The 19,814-nt window shown below is 40.7% G+C and overlaps 3 protein-coding genes across 3 annotated transcripts in view; 1 reads left to right on the top strand and 2 right to left on the bottom strand.

Annotated features, from left to right (window-relative positions):
- Window positions 1–1,614, top strand: part of si:dkey-92j12.5 (multiple PDZ domain protein) — a 28,789-nt gene extending 27,175 nt beyond the window's left edge. Inside the window, exons 40-42 of the mRNA XM_061273791.1 lie at window positions 394–488; window positions 594–717; window positions 826–1,614. Of these exons, the coding sequence (XP_061129775.1) occupies window positions 394–488; window positions 594–717; window positions 826–972 (366 nt within the window). The 3' untranslated portion in view covers window positions 973–1,614. The remainder of the gene's footprint in view (window positions 1–393; window positions 489–593; window positions 718–825) is intronic.
- Window positions 1,615–3,327: 1,713 nt separating this feature from the next.
- Window positions 3,328–10,427, bottom strand: tyrp1b (tyrosinase-related protein 1b). Its single transcript, XM_061275157.1, has 9 exons — window positions 10,287–10,427; window positions 9,177–9,535; window positions 7,697–7,805; window positions 7,081–7,294; window positions 6,591–6,795; window positions 4,716–4,883; window positions 4,057–4,236; window positions 3,704–3,850; window positions 3,328–3,627 (listed from the first exon to the last, which is right to left on the bottom strand). Exons 1-9 carry the CDS (start codon window positions 10,298–10,300, stop codon window positions 3,422–3,424), a joined length of 1,602 nt encoding a protein of 533 aa, XP_061131141.1. The 5' UTR covers window positions 10,301–10,427; the 3' UTR covers window positions 3,328–3,421.
- Window positions 10,428–11,141: 714 nt separating this feature from the next.
- On the bottom strand, window positions 11,142–15,049 carry si:dkeyp-118a3.2 (uncharacterized). Its single transcript, XM_061273790.1, has 6 exons — window positions 14,986–15,049; window positions 13,804–14,739; window positions 13,156–13,413; window positions 12,778–12,895; window positions 12,120–12,230; window positions 11,142–11,585 (listed from the first exon to the last, which is right to left on the bottom strand). The coding sequence occupies exons 1-6, from the start codon at window positions 15,047–15,049 to the stop codon at window positions 11,438–11,440; spliced, it is 1,635 nt and encodes a 544-aa protein (XP_061129774.1). The 3' UTR covers window positions 11,142–11,437.
- Window positions 15,050–19,814: the final 4,765 nt, after the last annotated feature.

Here is a 19,814-nt window from a genome sequence, read left to right as displayed (position 1 = left end):
ATAGAACTCAATAACTCCATAACATTTGACAGTGTGGGGTCATTTCCCAGTTGTTGGCTAGCTGATTTAAATTCTATTCTTTTGTCTTAAATCATTGTTGTGTTTGATCAGACAGAGGAATAATTGCTGAAAATTGAAAATCAACTTTTTGTATTCTTTTTTAATGTTCACCAATTTCCCTGTGATTTACTAAAACTGCTATTAGGGTTTATTTAAACGTTCTGGTGATGAATGAGTTTTGAGATGGAGTATTTAGGACAGCAAGTATAAATTGATTTTCAGCAGCATGTACTTTTGCTTTGACAGCACTTTCACATGATAGGAAAATGAAGCTTCACATTTGTTCCGTGAACCAGTTGTATTTTTTGAGTCCTTATTGTGTGTTTTCTTTAGGTGGAAGCTGGACGCAGCCCTCATGATTCCAGGGGTGGACATGAGCGACCATCAGGCCAGACTGGTACCTTCCCGTGCTTTCACACCAACCTCTGGTAGGAAACTTTAGTCTGTGCTGACCTCATATTCTTATAAAGAAATTAGCACGCCCCATTAGTTTAAACACAGTATCCCGTATGCTTTCATTTTAATGTCCACAGCACTCGGATGTACAAAACCGTCAGTCTGGATCGAGGGTCTTCAGGCTTGGGCTTCAGCATCGTGGGAGGCTTTGGAAGCCCACATGGAGACCTGCCCATTTATATCAAAACTATCTTTAACAAGGTCACACACGGTCCAGGTGGACACGTTTGCAGATTTCGATATACATTGAGTTATTTTGTAGTTCATCATACTTGACCTCTGCATCATACCCGTTATTGTGCTCTGCAGGGAGCAGCCATTGAGAATGGAAGACTGAAACGAGGCGATCAGATCATCGCGGTGAATGGACACTGTCTGGAGGGGGTGACACACTCTGAAGCTGTGGACCTCCTCAAGAGGACCAAAGGAACTGTGGTTCTCACTGTTCTCTCGTGAGTGCGACCTGTCGTCTTTAAAAGTTCATTATTCATGTCGAACAGCCTCACACACACTCGTATATACTATAGATTCCAATCTTGAAAAGGGAAGTCAGTTTGATTACTCTGGATGAACTACCTCAGCCTGAGTGTGTACTCCAAAGTCCCACATTTTGTGATATAGTATAAATGCCCCATTTCATATATTATAAATGGTTTCTTCTGTGGGCGGTGAAAAAACAAATTGCATTTTCCTCTGAAAACAACACTGCAAGGATCTCGAAATTAAGAGCCCCCATTCATTTTGGATGGTATCCAACACACGCTGGTCAAACTCTCATGTGATTGCCCGAAATCTGAATTATGCCAAGTGCGTTTGCCAAGATTTTGTATGGCATTAAGGTGTAAGGACAGTTGTGTGATTAGGATAAATATGTTTATTATTTCATGACGATAACGTCATATACACAGCTCGAATGTGAATGGTGTTTTAACGCTAATTTTGTTGTGTTCACTTGTATTGTCCAATTGTGTATTATTTAGGAACCATGCCCATGATGAGTAATTGTTTTGTAATTTTCCATTGATATTCTTATTTTCTGTAAATTGGCAATTAATGAGCGTCATAGACACCCAGTATTTGGAGTGCTACAACAATGAAATATGCTATAATTGTTCTTATTAAATGATCATTTATTATGAAATGACATCATCTGTTGGCCGCCTTTGTGTCGAGGGAAACAGCCTTTGTTTAGGATTCTAAATGGCAGCGCTGAATAATTGTTTGTTTGCCCTTGTACTAGAAAAAAAGAAATAGCATCCTAATACGTCAGAGCCATTTTAAAAATTTGATTTAAAAATATACAAGTAATTTTTTGTCAATGGTAAATATTCTCTAATACAGGTCAGGAAAAGGTTGTAGTCTTTACAAACGAGTTTTTACGAAGCAATTTTCAATCAGTATAAGTTTTTAATCCCAGCAATAAAGGCTGTGGGATGGCAACTCTAGTAATTTGATTGCAGCAGCCACGACTTTAAACAGATGTTTCTAAGAACAAGTCAAACTAATACAAAAAAAGGGCACGTGAACCCGGGCTTTATTTTATTTATTTTTTAAACCGCACAGAACTTTGCATTTAATTACTCGAGTTGCCGGTGACAACTTGAACTACAATCCATTTGCGCACAAATGTCTCATTTAGTAAGTAGGAAGCACCAAGGGAGATCCTGTCTGGAGCTCTTTGCATTCATCAGGACCATCTGTTCGCCTCGGCAGTTTTATTGAAAGGCAGCCATGACAGTCTGCTTCATCCCTCTCCACATGAACAATTGACTATGAAGAGCCTTTTAAAGGGGATGAATGCCAACCTGCTTTATGCATTTAAATGTGGTATTATTTGCTGCATTAAAATGACTCACAAGGCCAAAATTGGGAAAGAATGTGTGCATGTCTGAATTATCGCTTGCACTTCTGATTATGTTCCATCATGTCCATCCAATTCTTTCTTCTCAATCATTAGGCAACTATAGAACAGCAGAACACAAACAGCAGATTGATTTGATGCCTTTAAAGCCCCATGGTGCTCATGTGACTGTTACATCTGTAACATCAATAGATAAATTGCAAGAGGGGGGGGGGGGCATAGCGCTGATATACTTGTGCACAGACTGCAACTTTCAATGGGAAAGTTCTTCAGTAGAAACTCATCAGACATTCCCAAAAACGATAAACAATAGAAAGTGGCAAATAAAACTAAGCAATATTAAAAACGAAATAAAATTAAAGTTTTATGTTGTCTTTAAACAGGTTGTAGTTCACACTAGAAGAGGTTTAGTTTTGTTGTGTTATGTACAATATGCTTGGTCAATGTACACTTGGTGGGTCTAGCGAAACCTACTTTTTCTTTTTTTAGGAAACAATTGTCAGAAATTTGCTCATTTACAAATTGTTCTTTTTTTTTTTAGAATATTAATATGATAGACAAAACACCAGGTAACATGCTAGTAGGTAAGTATATTAATGAAGTACTAATGTGCTATGATCACAAGGGGGCAGTGTATGTGCTCCTTTCGCCAGATGAAACTTCTGTAATTCCTATTGCAACTAAATGCTCTGATTTGCCCCGAGGCTCAAAGAAACAATTTAGTGATCATGTTTTTCACTTAAGTGTGAGGTGTAATTTAGGCAACATGAATTCATTTTACATTTTACAGTGCACTAAATTAATGACAATACATTTACACTTAAAAATATGAGGCGGCAAATGTACTCACAATATGTGTACTCAAATAGAAGCAGGAATGTGTTTATAATTTTTTTTTTAAATACTGATTCAACTGTTTTTAAGTAAAAGTCAGATATCACAGCATGATATTTGTTCAGTGATACTTTATTAAAAGACATTGCAGGGGGAGCGTTCTTAAAAAAATGCTTAAACATGTTAAGGCCTCTTTATAAAGGCGTTGATTTAGACAACAGACTGTGATTTATCCAATCTCCTGTCATCTTCTGAGTATCTCCGGAAGGTTTCCCCCAACAACGGCTCCAAGGCCTCAGCCGAGCGGTAGGATCGGGCTCGCACCGCACAGGCAATGACTCCGCCCATCACTGCCACGACCAGCACCGCCGCAATGATGGCGATGGTGATGATCTCAGACAGTGTGTAGGCGCGAACTGTGGTTAAAAAAAATGGTCAAGGTGGGGGTGTTCACTAGATTGTCATGTGACTGTGTGCATGTATGTATCCCACCTGGCCACTGGACCTCGTAGGAGTAGCCCAGATTTTCAGGGGCGGACACAAACATCTCTGCGTTTGTGATAGGAGGCCAAAAAGGAACCATGTTGAACTGGCGGTTGTGTCCAATTGGAGCGTTCTCCTCAGGATAGACTATCTCGCCTGTGGGTAAAAAAAAAAAATTGATTCATTCACGGGCAGGCATACTTTAGTGCTTAAGGACCACTTTAGATTTTTAAAGCGGACGCAGATGTGGGAAGAAAGAACAAAATGAGGAGAATTAACGGAACAAATATGACACCTAAAAGTGTCAGTAATTAGTGGGTTGGTCCTCCAGGCCATGTTTTGGACTATGCAGGACTGATTACCTGGTTGGTGCCTACTGAGCCATTCATCAAAGATCGCATCAGTGAATGTGTGCAGCAGGACGAAGATGGGATCATTAGGGGAGAGGTGAGTTTGGCCGCCTGTGCCGTTGAGGAAGAGGTGGGCCAGGTTGTGGAGGCTGCGGATCACCGGATCATACGGCCCCTGGGGAGCACTGTAGCCTTAAAAAAAAAAAAAAAAAAAGCTTTTAAAATGAAGAAGTGACTTCCCAATGGTACTTTACTTTTACTGTCAGAGACTTTCTGTGTGAATTATTGTGCCTGTTCCTAATTCCAAACATGCTTAGTTTTTGGAAGAAGTTCCAATTGCTTCTATGCCTAATTTACCCAAATTTAAAAGTGGGATTTAATTAATTCAGCGTATCATGTTTAGGCTTGGAATGATAATCATGTGGTTTCTTTGACTTTTACAGATTTTCAAAGTCGATTGGAAGCAAATTCTGTCCTTTTTCATAATGAATGTCTTCTCTGGCATTTTATTTTTGAACTTTATGCACAATAAGTACATGACTCTTACCTTTAAATATTACTTTTGTGCCACATGTTTTATGTATTTGCAAGGTGAAATGCAAATGAAGTTCACTCGGTTTTGCACTTCACTCGCTTTTGATGAGAAAGAATCGTGACGCATCGCCACACACCTTCAATGGAGTTCCTGAAGCTCTCGGAGGAGGTGGAATAGTAAGGTGGGGTGTCAAAGGTGTTGAGTTGCAGACAGTCCAACACGTCCTGAGGCTCGGGCAACCTCTGCACCATGGGCCGTGCCACATTGCCCGCCGGGTTCCTCCTGATGGGACTAGTTTCCGTATCTGGGAGTGTATGACCCGAGGTCAGAGTTAGTCTTTTCTGGCGTGTTAACAAGCACAGCGCAAAACCAAAAAGATGACTACCATCTAGCTGCAAGCAATAATTGCATTCAAGGATTTTTTTTTTCTTTTTTCCGAAGGAGGCATCCATACTCCGGTTCAGATCCGGGTCAGTTGTCCCCGTGGAAATTGGGAGGAAGGGGATGTGATGAGTTATGTTGTATTATTCAACAACTCTCAAATTCTTTGCGGAAGATGAGACTAGTTTGATCAGGCTTTAACAAGACAGCATGGTAATTGTTCACTAAATTCCAACAACAGTGAGTGGGAGCTCTGTGAAGTATGACCTCCTTCTTGTTTTCTTCACCCCCTCCCCTTGTTCTTCATACACACACAAGGGTGCAATCAGTCAGCTACATAATAAAGTTGCCAGTGCGAAGATGATTCCCACAGATCAAAGTCTGCCAGATTCTCGTGTCTGACGAGCGCACATCGAAATGAGACAACCCCCCGTAACCCAGTTAAGAAGTTGCTTGTTGACGCAGGAAATACCGAGCCTGTCGTGACTCTCCAAAGGGATTAACCCGACACATCACTCACACCTCTCACGTCTTACATTTTTTTGACCGGCCTCCAAATCCCTCCAGTTTGCCATTGAACTGAAACCAATTACGGTTATGTTCAAACGGGATTGATAGAAAGAATTATCCCTCAATATTACGTTAAAAAATGGTCATTTTAAGCCTGGGGGGTGACTTGGGGGTTTAAAATGTGGTGCCAGTGTGAGGCATGTTCCAGTCCATGCAAATCTGATCACCTAAATCTGATTTCTCACACAATTGCCCTTATTCTAGTCTTTAATGCCTCAAAGTATTCCGAATGCCAAACAAAGCAAGATACAAATAACTACAATAAAGAACATTAAAGTTCACGGTTCCTTCATCCTGGTTATGATCATCTAATCTCGGAATCCACAATTCAGCACAATAGTCTGACATAGTTGGGCCAAATTCCAACGGTGAACATAAGTGCTAGAAAATGAATGTAAACATAGTGCTGTGTAAGCATATATATATATATATATAAAATAAAAAAATACAATCAGGTGAGTGGATTTCATTTAACTTTGTATTACAGATTGGGCCAGGCCCTCAGCGCAGAGATTCCATAGGGAGGGAGAGAGAGAGAGAGAGAGAGAGAGAGAGAGAGAGAGGAGTAGAAAAAAAAAAAAAAAGGTGATTCTATTTCCAATGCACATCCCACTGGGAGGAGACCTCAGGGCAGTATTAAGACACGCAAGAGGGACGATAGCGTCTCATAGCTGGCCTGGCTACACTTGTGTGGTGGCTTGAGACGGAAAGTCTGGGCATTCCGTCATAGAATGCTCGCGACCCGGATAATAATAAAAAAAACCTGAAAAATTACGTGAACTATTTTTCAAACTCCGGGTCCCGGAGAGAACTAACTTGTGATTTGAAGTGAAAACTTTAGGAAACCCCTGCTGGAGAATAAGCAAAAACAAATTGAGTTTGTGACAGTCTGGAGCACTTGTAAGCAATTTCAAGCACAGTGCAGCATCTAGGGGGGTAATATTTATAGCAGCTTGTGTCATACATGATCTATTTATAAGGTGGATGCCCTCATTTTGCTTGTATCAACGAAACCCCCTTACGTGTTGATGTATTGCAAGCTAGCGAGACCGTTCCTTACTGTTGCAGACGGTGCCGAACGCGTCGTACTCTTCCACGCTTTCGCAGACCACTCTCCACTGGGAGAACACCGAGTTGGGGCTGATGGAGTTCATGTCGAAGGAGCTCCTAGCTCCTAAGAGGTCGTCGGTGCAGATATCACAATCGCTGCCACCGATTGCAAAGTTCCAGTAGGGCAGGGCGAAAGAGGAATCACCCAGCATGTCCTTTGTGGGGAAAATGTAATCTATATTAGTTTGATATTAGGTGGTAGTCCAGGTTAGAAGTTAATACATTGCTGTTAAATATTACCGTAATTTTCGGACTATAAATCGCGTTTTTTTTTTCCATAGTTTGGGTGGGGGGGCGACTTATACTCAGGAGCGACTTCTATACATATATATGGTTTTTTTTCACTTTTTTGGGCATTTTATGGCTGGTGCGACTTGTACTCCGGTGCGACTTATAGTCCGAAAATTACGGTATATTTATATTATGAACAGTCTACCCACTTGCATATCTCTTTCCAGTTGCAGCAAATGAAAGCGGTGCCAGGTGACAAAGCCGGGGCCCTCGTGGGAAAAGTCGACTCCACCGAAGCTGGCCTGGCCCGGGCCCAGGAAGGTCTTACTGACGGAGTAGTAATGGCTCCACACAAAGTAGTTGTAAATGGTGATGTTCTCAAACTGAGGTGTGTTCCCATCCGGACCAAATATCTCCTGGAAGCTAGAAATGGAAAAAACAACAGGATGGCAAAACTGTTTTTCCTCTCCAACATCGTCCTTGGATATTTTTTCTTTGTGTCTGAACGGCCTTATTATGGTTTGGTTATCACTCAGCAGATTCTATAAAAACATTTTTTATCCCCACAGTAGCTGCCGATGGGGCATCTAGTGTTAAAAGCCTTTCTAGGTGTAGCAGGAATTCACTTTTGACAAGGAGGTCAAAAGGTTTGCACTTACACCAGTCGAGAACAGACTCAAATATTTATGTGCCGTTGCTCACAAAAATATTCTACCTGCGGCTTGGACAAATAAATCTTCTCAAAACAATCTGTTGTTTTCTCACAACAAAGAATGATGACCTCATATGTTCTGGAAATATAATAAGGCGCTTAAACATAAATACCGTCTTGTACAGATGACAAGGTCGGGGTGGATGGTCCGCTTTGCCTGGTCCAGCGAGTTGATAAATGCTTGCTTCTCAGTGGCACTCATTTGCATTAAATTTCTCCTCACTGTACAAATTTTAAATAGAGAAGAAAGGTGAGTCAAATTATTAGACATCCCTTGTCACAAATACAGTTTTTTATTACCTTGTTTGTTACTTTGAAATACACATAGGGAGAGGTTAGCAGGGGTGCAACGAGAAATTATCCAGTCTCCAGAAATGATTTATTGACCACAAATGATGGATATTTGTTCAACTATCTATGCCAGCGATGTATAGTGACAGGCAGAGCATGTGAGATTTTTGTGCGAGTCATAAATTGATGCCTTGGCTCAATGAAGAACTCATTTATAGCCTGTCAGGTTTTTATTGGGTATTAAAGGGTGTGGACTCATATTTTAATTTTGGGGGTGCCTCTTGTTACTTTGGTGTCAATGTGCCATCCTGTGTTGTGGTAATTATTTTGAGCCTAGTGAACAGTTTTGAAGTTTTTGTTCAAGAATGTTTTTGACTCTTAGCATAGGAAACCCTCCTAAACAAACTGTTAACAAGGCTTAATTAGGGGGTGGATATAATTGGCAACGAACAGGCAAACTGCGTGTGTCATCAACATGCGACGTGTGTTTGGGGAGGGGCCGATGACGCTACAGTCGATGCAGCGCTTGAGCGCGCTGAGCCTTTTCTTGACAAACGGTAACAATAAACTGTCATCCTATGAATGCATTAAAAAAAAAAAAGTTGTGGTACTCTTGATGGCGTTGAAATCAGAACTACTCTTAATGAGATCAATTTTGTTTTTGTTAATTATTTGGCCTTTGCACTTTTTTGGTCCCAAGTTCTAAAGTTTTTGGTTTCTTTGTGAATGCAAGTTAAGAATTAATGCATTCACAAAAAAAGTGTTAAGTGAGTCAAAGCACATATAATGTCTCTTTGTTTTGCACGTTGAATAGTTCATTTGTACAGTCTTAGTTTCCTAACTCGGTCTCAGTCAGATTGTGTTTGCACATTCTGGCCCACAGTCATGCTTTTGTTTCAAGTCATTAAAGAAAAAGACAATCCAAGTAATTTTCTCATGTATTAAATGAGATTGGTGGATTATAGCAGCATCTGGAGACTAGTGTGGATGCAATGGGTGAAAACAATGACAAAACAATTTAAATTATAAACTATGAACTGAATACGTTCGTTTTAAAAATTGTGAGCTGACCTTTGAATTAATATGTTTAGAAGCTGAACTTTCCCAACACTGAATGTATCACATGGTGGCATTAGATAGGAATTCATTATAGCCACCTAGTGACACAATCATCGAAGGAAAAAAAGCTTTATTCAGATGGGTGTCACCTATGTTTGATTGGAGCACCGTATGGACTTTACCAAAACTTTATGAGGAACTGCAGTTTGTTTGTAACCATACAAATGGTCTCCTTTTTCTTACCCACAGAGATCCTCTGGTCACAATTTGGTCCAGTCAGTCCATGTCGACATCGCCCACAGTTGTAGCCGCTGAAATTCCCGTTGCACTGACAAGAGCGGTTGAAGAATCGCAGAGGCCACCTCTCTCGATCATCTCGCCCCGCGTACGGGTACTGGGGTCCATGGCGCCGGTTGTCTGCAGCAATGGATACACACTGACCCCGTCCCGTGCTGAAGCCACATTCATCCCCTGCTTGGCCTGACAGGGAGGGACAGCACTGGCCGCTGCGAAGACCTTCTGGGGTGACGCACTCCCGAGGAAATTGGGCCATGGTCAAAGCGACACACAAGGTGGACACCAGGAGACCTGCTCGCCAAATGCTTGACAGGTGAGAGGAAAGACTCATGTTGTTATGATAAGAAACATTCAAATGGAATTAGCGCTGAGGTTGAACTGTTTACAAAAGTTGGAAAATATATTCCATGGGATTAGAAGCTAAAGGCCAAAATCCATAACGACTGGTAAATTCACAATGGTGTTCATTTTTTTCTTTAACCACCAAGACTGACCTTTTTTATGCATTTGCACCAAGAATAAATTAATTACCACCGCTCCACACTTAATAGTTTGTATAGGCCTGCTGCTAAAAAACAATACAGCCTTGAATTGCATTTTGAGGGCCCTTCATCTATTTTTAAAAATAATACTGTATGTTGTAATCCTCAGAGATGTAAAACGTATGCTGCAAAAGCAGACACTCCCGGCCTTCATTTAGGTTCTACTCCATTAAATTCAGCGATAAAAAATTGTTGTTGCTATTCCGAAATTTCTTCCCGGAGGCGGTTTGAGTCATTATTCATAATTCAAGGGGCAATTAGCTCCCAACTCTCACAAGATCAGAAGCACTTACAGAGGTTGGAAATGATGATGAAATTATATATTTTTTTTTTATCTAGGGATCTTTGACAAGAAATGAGCTGCTAATAGATCCATCACAAATGTTTTTATATCCATAAATAAAAGAAAACATTCAAGAAAATCATGAAAAGAATCAGCAATTGAATAATTTAAAGCCAAATCTATGGATCGCTGTATTATAATCATATTCTATTCTCAATTCTTTTTCCTTACCTGTGAGTATGCATCTTGCTCCTCTTGGTATGACCAACTATAGCCCCCAAAGAATTAGTTAATCCTCCTTCTTTGTCTTAAATAGTGATGGAGCGCATGACTAAACCTTATTGGAGCAAGTATTAACAACCCACCCACTAGTTTCTCTCTCTGACACACACGCATGAATGCACACGCACACACACACACAAAGGCCAAAATGGATAAAGCATCTTGTGACCATAACTTCTGAGCAGACTGTATATTGCCCTTCCATAATGGTTTGATAATTTGATAATGTCTTCTCTGTCTTCTTGTCTGTGGAATAGGATTTTGAACCGATCATTAAACCGCACCTATGAGCTATTTTTAGAACAGGCACTACATTGATGACCCCTGCTGTAGATACATATATATAAGATCATGACAACATTATCAATTATTTATGAAGCAGTACAGTCTATAAATGACTTCCTGTTTTTCCGCAATTAATGTCGGTTCACTTTTCATCAAGCCAGAGCTACCTTGACACTTTAAACATCTGCTCCTCCATTAACTTTGCTCCGCTGACATTTATGACTGGAAAAGTGTCATGGATTTGCATTTTTTCTTTGCATAAATATTGACTAAATCGGTCCTCCGCATATGCGCCATCACAGGAAAAGGACATCAAGCATGCACACTGCTGTACTTTTAGTGACTAACAAGAGAGAAAAAGTTTACATAAAGGTGGCCAGTGTGGTAAAACATTTATACGCCACATAAATAATGATACCCTTATCGTGATGTGGTATTTTTTCAAACAATTAGTGGACTATTGGACCGGAGAAACAAGAAACATTGCCCTTTATTTTTTTTTATTTTTTTTGTGCAACATTTACAGAGTTTTAGTTATATTATACAGGACTTGAACAGAAATGCTAATGAAACAAAAATGCAGTGAATTAGACGTCATCTTGAGTTTGAGTACTTCCTAACGTGTGTAAAATGTGTTCACCCCCATACATGCCCCCCCCCAAATGCATTCGTTCAAACACGCTACATACAAAATTCTTCTGTCGGATTCAACCAGTCGGTCAATTAAAAATATTTCTTGAGGCGTCTTGGATAGCTTTGAACAAAGGCAAAGAGGGACTCTTACTTTAATATCAACAATCAACAATCAGACCACCCTAGAGCATGGAAGTCCTGAGTTCTTGTGACGAATCTGGTCCTGGTCCAGCATTGGCCGATTCCACTGTGGGGCCATCCGGGAGGTTTGACATGCTAATCACATGCTCTCCTTTGTGCTCTTTGGTGTTTGGTGGTTTTGTTTGGTGTCTGGCAGTGAGAGAAAAAAAACCCAGTATAAACAAACTTAAAAAAACCAAAACCAAAATTGAATAGCTCAGAGTAAAACTGTCATTGTCAATCAAGAGGTTTCATGAATGTTCATTCAATAAATCCCCCTCAGAGTTTAACAGGGATTGAGTTGGCTGCTGGAACGGCTAAGTGGAGTGTGCGCATTCTTCCCAAGTTTTTCTTTTCCTCTCCAGCACTCACTCCCCAAGCTTTCTTTGACCCATTCATGCAAGCCCATCAAGGCATCACATGTGTGGCACACCCCAGTAGCCTTTGGTGTGTATGACCTTCCAAAGCAGCTCCGAGGGAATCAGCTGAGAGGTCCATAATTGGACAGCTGAGTCCACTCCTGTTTTGACAACGTCATCGGGACATGAGCGGTGCATGAGGGTCAGGAACAAACAAAATAAAAATAATCTGTCTATGGGATTTTATTCATTGGGCTGTGTTGAAAGGTGTCAATTCAGAAAACTGGTGCTTGGATGGATGATACTTGTACACATACTAACGTACTGTTGAGTGTCCCCATTTCCTGCGTGGAGCGTGTCGTCACTACTTTCAGCCCCGGTGGTCACTTCTGCTTCGACACACCCTTCCTCACATGAGTGTTGCCTAGCGGGCCTCCTGCATACATACAAGTACATTCACAGAATATTGTTCACTAGATTGATGACATTTGTAATCTTTTGTCAACTTTGATGTGGTAAATTCCAGTATGAATGTGTATATTGTATGGTTAGGGTTATGTACCGTATTTTCCGGATTATAAGGGGCACCTTCAATGAATGGCCCATTTTAAAACTTTGTCCATATACAAAGCGCACCGGATTATAAAGCGCATAGAATAAATAACTCAACGTTGCTCAAACGTTAATGCAATCACGATATAGTAACACTCGAAAATGTGAAAACAACAATATATCAATGACAACGTTGCTCAAACGTTAATATCACACAACACACAAAATAAACACGTAAAGATTACTTTAATAAATTAGTCCTCATCCACGAATCCATGTTGGTCCGTATATAAGGCGCACCGGATTATAAGGTGCACTTTAGAGAAAATTGGAGGTTTTTAGGTGCGCCTTATAGTGCGGAAAATACGGTATATGGTGATTGTGAAAATAAATCAACTTGAATATAAGAAAAAAAGGGCATAAAATGTTACCTGTTTTTGTTACGACATTTAAAGATATAGACGATAATGACAATCGTCTCTAAAACCAAGAACACTGCAATAATTGTTGTGCCGGTCTTCCACGCTTCCAGACCCATTTCCTTTGTTTCTTAACACATTCATACAAAGACAGTGGAGAAGAAAACACTTGGTCAATATCGTCTATGTCAGTAATAATGGAATTTTCCTTTCCGTTTTCATTATTTAGTTGGGTCTAACCAGGCTATAATGCAATCATTACTTCCCCAAAAAAATAACAGACAAAAAAAGTTAGTCTCAAAACGTATCTACGGTTAAACTGACTTCATTTATCTTTATCTCGAAAGACACAAACAAAAGCGTTGGAAAACAACACCATCATTTCCTCACCTGGATTCCCAGCGGTATCTTCAACTAGCTGTCCTCTTGGGTGAGGGGGCATCGCCAGCACATCCTTGCCAAAATAGGATAGCGTTGGTCGGGTCAAAAGGTCATCAGTCGGGTAGAGGATCTCATTGCCGTGGTCAGTGAAGACACTCTCTGCAACCTCACTGAAGATTGTGCTCGGGGCGGGAGCAAGCTGGTTTTTGGGCCTCTGCCCGATGGACGCATCATCCTCAGGCTCCGGGGGAAAGATCACTGTTGCTTCTAGAATGGGGGGTTGGTATGTGACACAGAAATGAAAATGAAGCCCGGAGGCCAAGGTTTAAAGTTTATCGAGTGGACCTATGGAATGTAGAATAATGTAGTGGTGTTTCATTTAAGGCTTAGTCGACTCTGCTTTGGGGGCCTCGAGAAGTTGACTCAGCATTTGCATCTTGATTCTTACCGACATCTCACAAGCTGATACCTTCTCAAGATATTCTTAGTAGACATTTCAAGAAAAAAGCTAAATTGTATTGCTGTTGAAGTAGGTTACAGTAAAGGCATTTACGGAAATGGGCCACTACAATTACAATGGTCAGAAGATTATTTGGGTGGATTGTGAGTTTACATAAATATACCTAAAAATGTCTGAATCAGGACTCTGGGTCTTACCTGGGTCTCCTATGAGATCATTTGAAGTCTGTAATGTAACATTGACTCCAGCTTGTTGCTCATCCTCACCGTTGACCAACACTTCATATTCTTGCTTGATGATACCCTGGTGACTTTCTTCTCTGTTTGAATCCAATTCCTCATCTTCAATCTCAATAGCTTCCATCTCTTCCTCTACATGACTTTGTGGGTCCTTCACCGTGTAGTTTTCGATGATAAATATTGGATCTTCTAGCACAGGATGTGTTGGCTCGATGTTAGCAGTATCAGATGGCGATCCGAGTAGCTCACCTTCTGCTGGAGCAACTTCCTCCATCGCCCCTACTGTCCCTATATGATCAGCCACAAGACTTTGGTCAGAGTCTGGGGCAATCTCCTGCACTGGCTCCCCACCAAAGTCAACCTCTTGAACCATCTGAGTTGTTTGTGATTCAACTCTGCCATTTAACATTACATCCTTCTTGTCTAATTCCTCTAAGGGAGCCACGGTTTCCTCAACAACTTCCTGAGTAATTTTGGCATCTACAAATTCATCTAGAACTGCCTCAGTTCCAACAGCGTCTACACCAACTGTGGTGGCTTCCATATTATCAGCAACTGTTCCTTCCTCTTCTCCTTCTTTGGTCTTCTGCTCACCTTCTCCAGCATCATCCATCCCTTCCACCATCTGCTCGGATACCTCTACTCCCGTCTCGTCTTCAACCTCCTCTTCCTGCTCATCCCGTTTCCCTTCTACTTGCCCCAGAGCTGCTTCCACTACCCTCTCCAGAAGCTCCATCAGGACCTCCTCAGCTGCACCATCCTCCACCTTCTCAGAAGCCTCCTGTACTGCTTGTTGCACCTCTTCCAGGCTTGGTGGGGCGACAACTTCAGCTGGAAGTGAAGTTTGTGTAGCTTCAAGAGTGACCGTGGAAGAATGGTTTGAAGTAGGAAGGCCTACAGACATTGAAAATATGATTGTAGTATTTAGAGTGGCGGACATAGGGTTGTAAGTGTGAGTGAATATCCGAATGTGGACAGTGAACATCTCCAATGGCTGCGAGAATCTCACAAAGCAAATCTGTATTTGCATCATGGATTGCTGCAATTTTTATACCACTACACTACTAATGCATAAAGAAGAAAGACTTCAAGTCTTCAAGACTTGTGAAGCAGCTGGAATGCTGCATCATACCAACCTACCGTCAGATGTGCAGTGTTTTGTTAACAAAAGCACCAAGAATCCTTTTAAGAAGAAGTACTCCATGGTTTCCAGGAAAAAAAAATATTGGAAACTACAAATCCAAGTGTGTTGTCATAAAACCCTTCTCAAAGTTCTTCCTTATGGTTCCTGTCAAGAGACATCTACTGTGTAGGCTCTTGACGCTCGGACAGTAAATTCGGCCCGGGCAGGGAGGGCGATGTTAGCAAGTGATGCTGAAATGAGGGTGGGTGAAAAAACGAGCAGCGCCATGTTAAATATTGCCCTCTTGAAGTGCTTTCCAACCGACAGGTGTCTTATTGAGAGATGAGCTTGGGCGGGTTTGGGCTTGGTAAAGTCTCACCTCATTGTTAAATGCATTCGGGACCCTGACACGGGCTGTGCTGAGGCCCTGGCGGTATGTCGCACACAGAGTGAACTCTGCTCTGGCAATTATAAGTGGGCTGTGAGTTTGTCTATGAGCGATGATGGAGAACTAGTCAAAGTTTGCAGGAATAGCATTAAAAAGCAAATTATCTATCTGTGAATAAAATTAAGAAAAAAAATATTTTACGTTGGCTTTTTTGTTTTATTATCTGTTTCCATCACATTCGACCGCTGAGTTTGGGAGAATGCTGATCAACACTGTTATATAATGCAGAGTAGGCCCACATTGCATGGATGTCAAGCAGGAACTTGTTTATTTTGCTAATGTTACCATGGGAATAAATAGAAGGCAGTCAAAGCTATTTCAGTGTCTGTTTGGAAATCCGGCGTCCACTGTTTGTATTGCCAGAGGCATCAAAAAGCCCCAGATTGGTTTTAGACAAGCAGATTATTTACATTCACATCCAGGTTAGCATCAAGGAGAGTCCCGTAGTGAATACGACAGACGCGCTGACAGAAATGTTTGAATTTTCCTCGGCAGAAACATCTGAAACTATTACAAAACGTTACGTTCACATGGATGAATGGATTCTAGAAACCTCTCGTATTTAAGACCAAAATGAAAAAAAAACAACTGTAAAACAGAAATTCAATGATGTACTTTTGTTTGTTGTGTTATTGATTTTATATTGCGTGTTACTTAGCACCATGAAACTCAGATATCATTGCTAACTCGTAGTCATCGACCCATAGCCACGTTTCATCCTCTGCCTTCGCATCACATTTTGCAGGATTTGAAAGTTCTTTTTTTTCCCATAGAAAACCTTAACATGGAAAACACTGAAATCAATGGAACTATAGCCTAACATTGATAATTTCCTGGAATTGTAAAGGTTTTGTCCACTATGAGACACTTTGTCCTTTGGCTAAAGACATCATTACCCTGTGATGCGTTTTAAGAACTGATGGGATTTTTTTTTTTATAGAATTAATAACTGCTAACCAAAGGCTCCATTGATTCTCATGTCAAAAGACCAGTGTGATAAAACATGCAACCATCTTTTATTTGCTCAATTCTTCTCACGGCTCGCTGATTTCTTATCCTTTGTGATTGTAATGTTTTAATGAAAGAAACATATCTGGATTATTTGTTCTTATCTGCTCAGTCTTTAATTCCTCCTTCAAATATGTTTGATAAGCACTGATCCTTCTGGCTCTCTTTTATTCGTGACTGCTGGGAATTAGATGGTGAAGGTTAATACAGTCACATGAGTTCCACATTGTGCTTTGTGCTACCAGGCAGTAGCACAACATACAAAGCTTGTGACTGGGTTGAAGCACAGGATTAGCTCAATGAAGCTTATTGTGCGCGTACACATATTTCACACACTTAAGCGCCATATCTCAATATGCACCAACGGTCATGTATAGGTTCAAGAATGCGTAAAATCTGAGGCAATCGCAGAATTACTTTTGTTACGATGTTATTGCCATATATTGCTACTGATGATGTTGTGGTTGTCCACCATTTGATTTTCTTTAAGGGTAATTTTATTACCAATTAAATGGCGATGATGGAAAAGTAAAAGTCCATTTGAGTAAATTTGAGAAGCAGCAGCTGGAGTAACAGGAAGGCCATATAGTTGCTGACTGTCTTTCACATGTTACTGTTGGAATTTCAGATGATGATGAGGGGAGTGCACGATTGAGGTGCGTGACCAACACTCAGCATGAGACACTACAAACTTCAAAACCTACAATAGCGCTGAATTGTAAAAATGATAGAAGCCTTGACAGGGAACATTCCATGCAGGTTGGGGTAAATGGGAATACAGTATGTGGAGTAAACCCCAAAGCAGCTTGTCCTGATGACCTGCTGATCTGAAAGCACGTGCCCTCAGGAGTAGGCCTACACACACTCACAGCGTCGAGTCCACCTCGTCTTCGCACGTTTTAACCATACTGTATATATTTAACTCGGTCTCTGTAGAGAAACCGCTGGGTGTGGATCACAAGAAAGGGCACTCGGATTTTTTAGAACAATGGAACAAGGACTTTCCTCGAGGGGACACGACTGATCGGAATTTAGCTGAGGTTTAAATCGGGGATTATCGACCGGTTGTCCGCGTCTCTCCAAAGGTCCGTGGCGGTATTGCAGGTGGTCTGCAAAATTGGAAATGGAAAATTGTAAGATTTTAAAAATAAAATTGACCCCCGTTGGGACAAGCGGTCTAGAAAATAGATGGATGGACTTTTTTATTTGGCATTGATTTATTTTCCAGCTAATTTTGCGAATCATTTACCCAATCCAAATTATGTAAATAATATCTGATATTCCCAAAATAGACATACAAATGCAAATAATTAGCCAGTATAGGTGTATCCACCTTCAGTGCAAAATAAAATAATATTCCACCAAAGCAGTGGTCCTCGAGTTGCTTCTTGGATGTAATGCTGGTCTCTTGAACAAAACCAGTTGCAAACTCCTGCTTTAAATGATGGAAGCCACTCAGCCCAAACGGATTTGGGTTGAGGTCATTATGAATGACGCACCACCAGAGGGGGCTGTCCCCTTTAAATTGGTAGTGGCGTTGACACATTACCTCATCTTGGTCATTGGGATCAGCAATTCCTGTCATGATCTTATCACCATTAGCTTTGAGTGACGTCAGAGCTTTATTACAAGGATAATGTAAACCTCTAACACAAAAAGTTTTTTTCTTTTACAGTAAAAAAAAAGGCTGCACTTAATAACACAACAATCTTTACAATTAGACAATACAAGAATAATGGATTTATCTTTTTGTACTTTGCTTTCCATCTTTGTGTCAGTAGTTTCAGGAATGTTTAAATAGATTGTTCCCAAAATATCTGGGCCATCTTTGTGGGTCATATTTAAAACTTGTGAAGTTAACCAACCCTCCCCCCCCTTTTTTTGCATACATAGATATTTGAGACTTCCCGTTGACACAAACAACAACAACCACCACCAGTGCCAAGCAAGAGAAATAATGTATGCTCTCATTATTATTCCTATTTAGACTTGTAATTTATTCGGTCTTAGTGAGGAAAAGCCTTTTCAAAGGAAAAGTGGCATATTGATAAGACGTGGAAGATAGGTCGAATTATTCAATCCTCCCCTCGTTTTCTCTCGCTCATAAAAACATGAACTCGTTGGCCAACTTGTGTGCATCATTCACTCACCGCAAGCCTCTGCAATTTACAATTAATTAGAACAAATTCAAATTTCTGGCTATGATTATGCTTCTGCAAAAGCTCTCTGATCAGCAACTCAAAGCGGCGCTGTAAGAATGGGAATTTAAATCAGCTCATTGAACGACGAACTGCGGAATTAAACTGTGCAAAGCTAGAAAATGACTCGGGAGAAACAAAAAGACAGGGGAGCACAATTTGGTTGATAGACACACTCATGTGTTCACACCTTTTTGGCAACATACAAAAGAGATCCTTTTTTTTTTCGTATGTGATGTAAATAAAGAGATGAAACAATACCTCTGTGCCTTTCCTTGTAAATGGAACAATTATATAAAGGCACTGTGGCAGATTACATAAACCTTTCAGCGCTATCAATATTTCATTCTCCGTGCATTTGATGTGACTGGTAATTGGATATTCATGTTGCGGGCTCCCGCACAGCAATTTGAACATGGATGTATTGCGTATGCATGTATGCTGATGGTATGTGGTTATTTATATATGATCAGCCGTGCATTTTGAATTTGAGAGTGGGCATTTATGTTTGTGCTATGTTCCTTGGTTACAGGACACGCCAAAAGTGTCGATTAGGGTCATCAAAGGATGACAAGCGTCTTTGCGTCGCTGATGTTTGTCAAAAGAGTCGCATCGTACTTTGTTGAAAATCGAGAACATGCGAGGAAAAGATGGGGAGGAGCACTAGTTTGGAATTCTTGATGGGGAACGCCTAATAAATGTTTTGTGCGTCTGCGTTGTTTGGACATGAGAATTGACTCAAAAGTATCTTGACAAAAAAAAAAAAATACAAGAAAACCACCACCTCAGGCATAGAGGTGGATATCCTTGGATATGAAAAAAATCGGTTATTCCTGGTTAGAAAATAGCAAGTACCGTAAATTTCGGGCTATAAGGCGCACTGGACTATAAGCCACAGCGTTCAAAATTTGAGAAAGATGTAGCGGTTTATAGTCCGAAATTTACGGTATATTGAAACACTGAACAGTTGAATGATGGAAGATCAAATTGATGAATCTGTAAAGGTTAGAATTCACTTTAAATTCATCCTGACATTTCGCCCAAAAGTCTAATAACATTTGGACTTGTGAGTTGTGTATGCTCCTCCTCAAGGAGCTTTAGACTGTAGATTGACTTCTAGCAGGCCACTTGGTCTGTCCAGAACCTGACTGATACCCTGATCCAATTTCAGCAGGCTATCCCAGAGGACACA

Source organism: Syngnathus typhle, linkage group LG3, assembly GCF_033458585.1.
Source record: "Syngnathus typhle isolate RoL2023-S1 ecotype Sweden linkage group LG3, RoL_Styp_1.0, whole genome shotgun sequence".
NCBI lineage: Eukaryota > Metazoa > Chordata > Actinopteri > Syngnathiformes > Syngnathidae > Syngnathus > Syngnathus typhle.
This window is presented reverse-complemented; position numbering and strand designations above follow the sequence as displayed.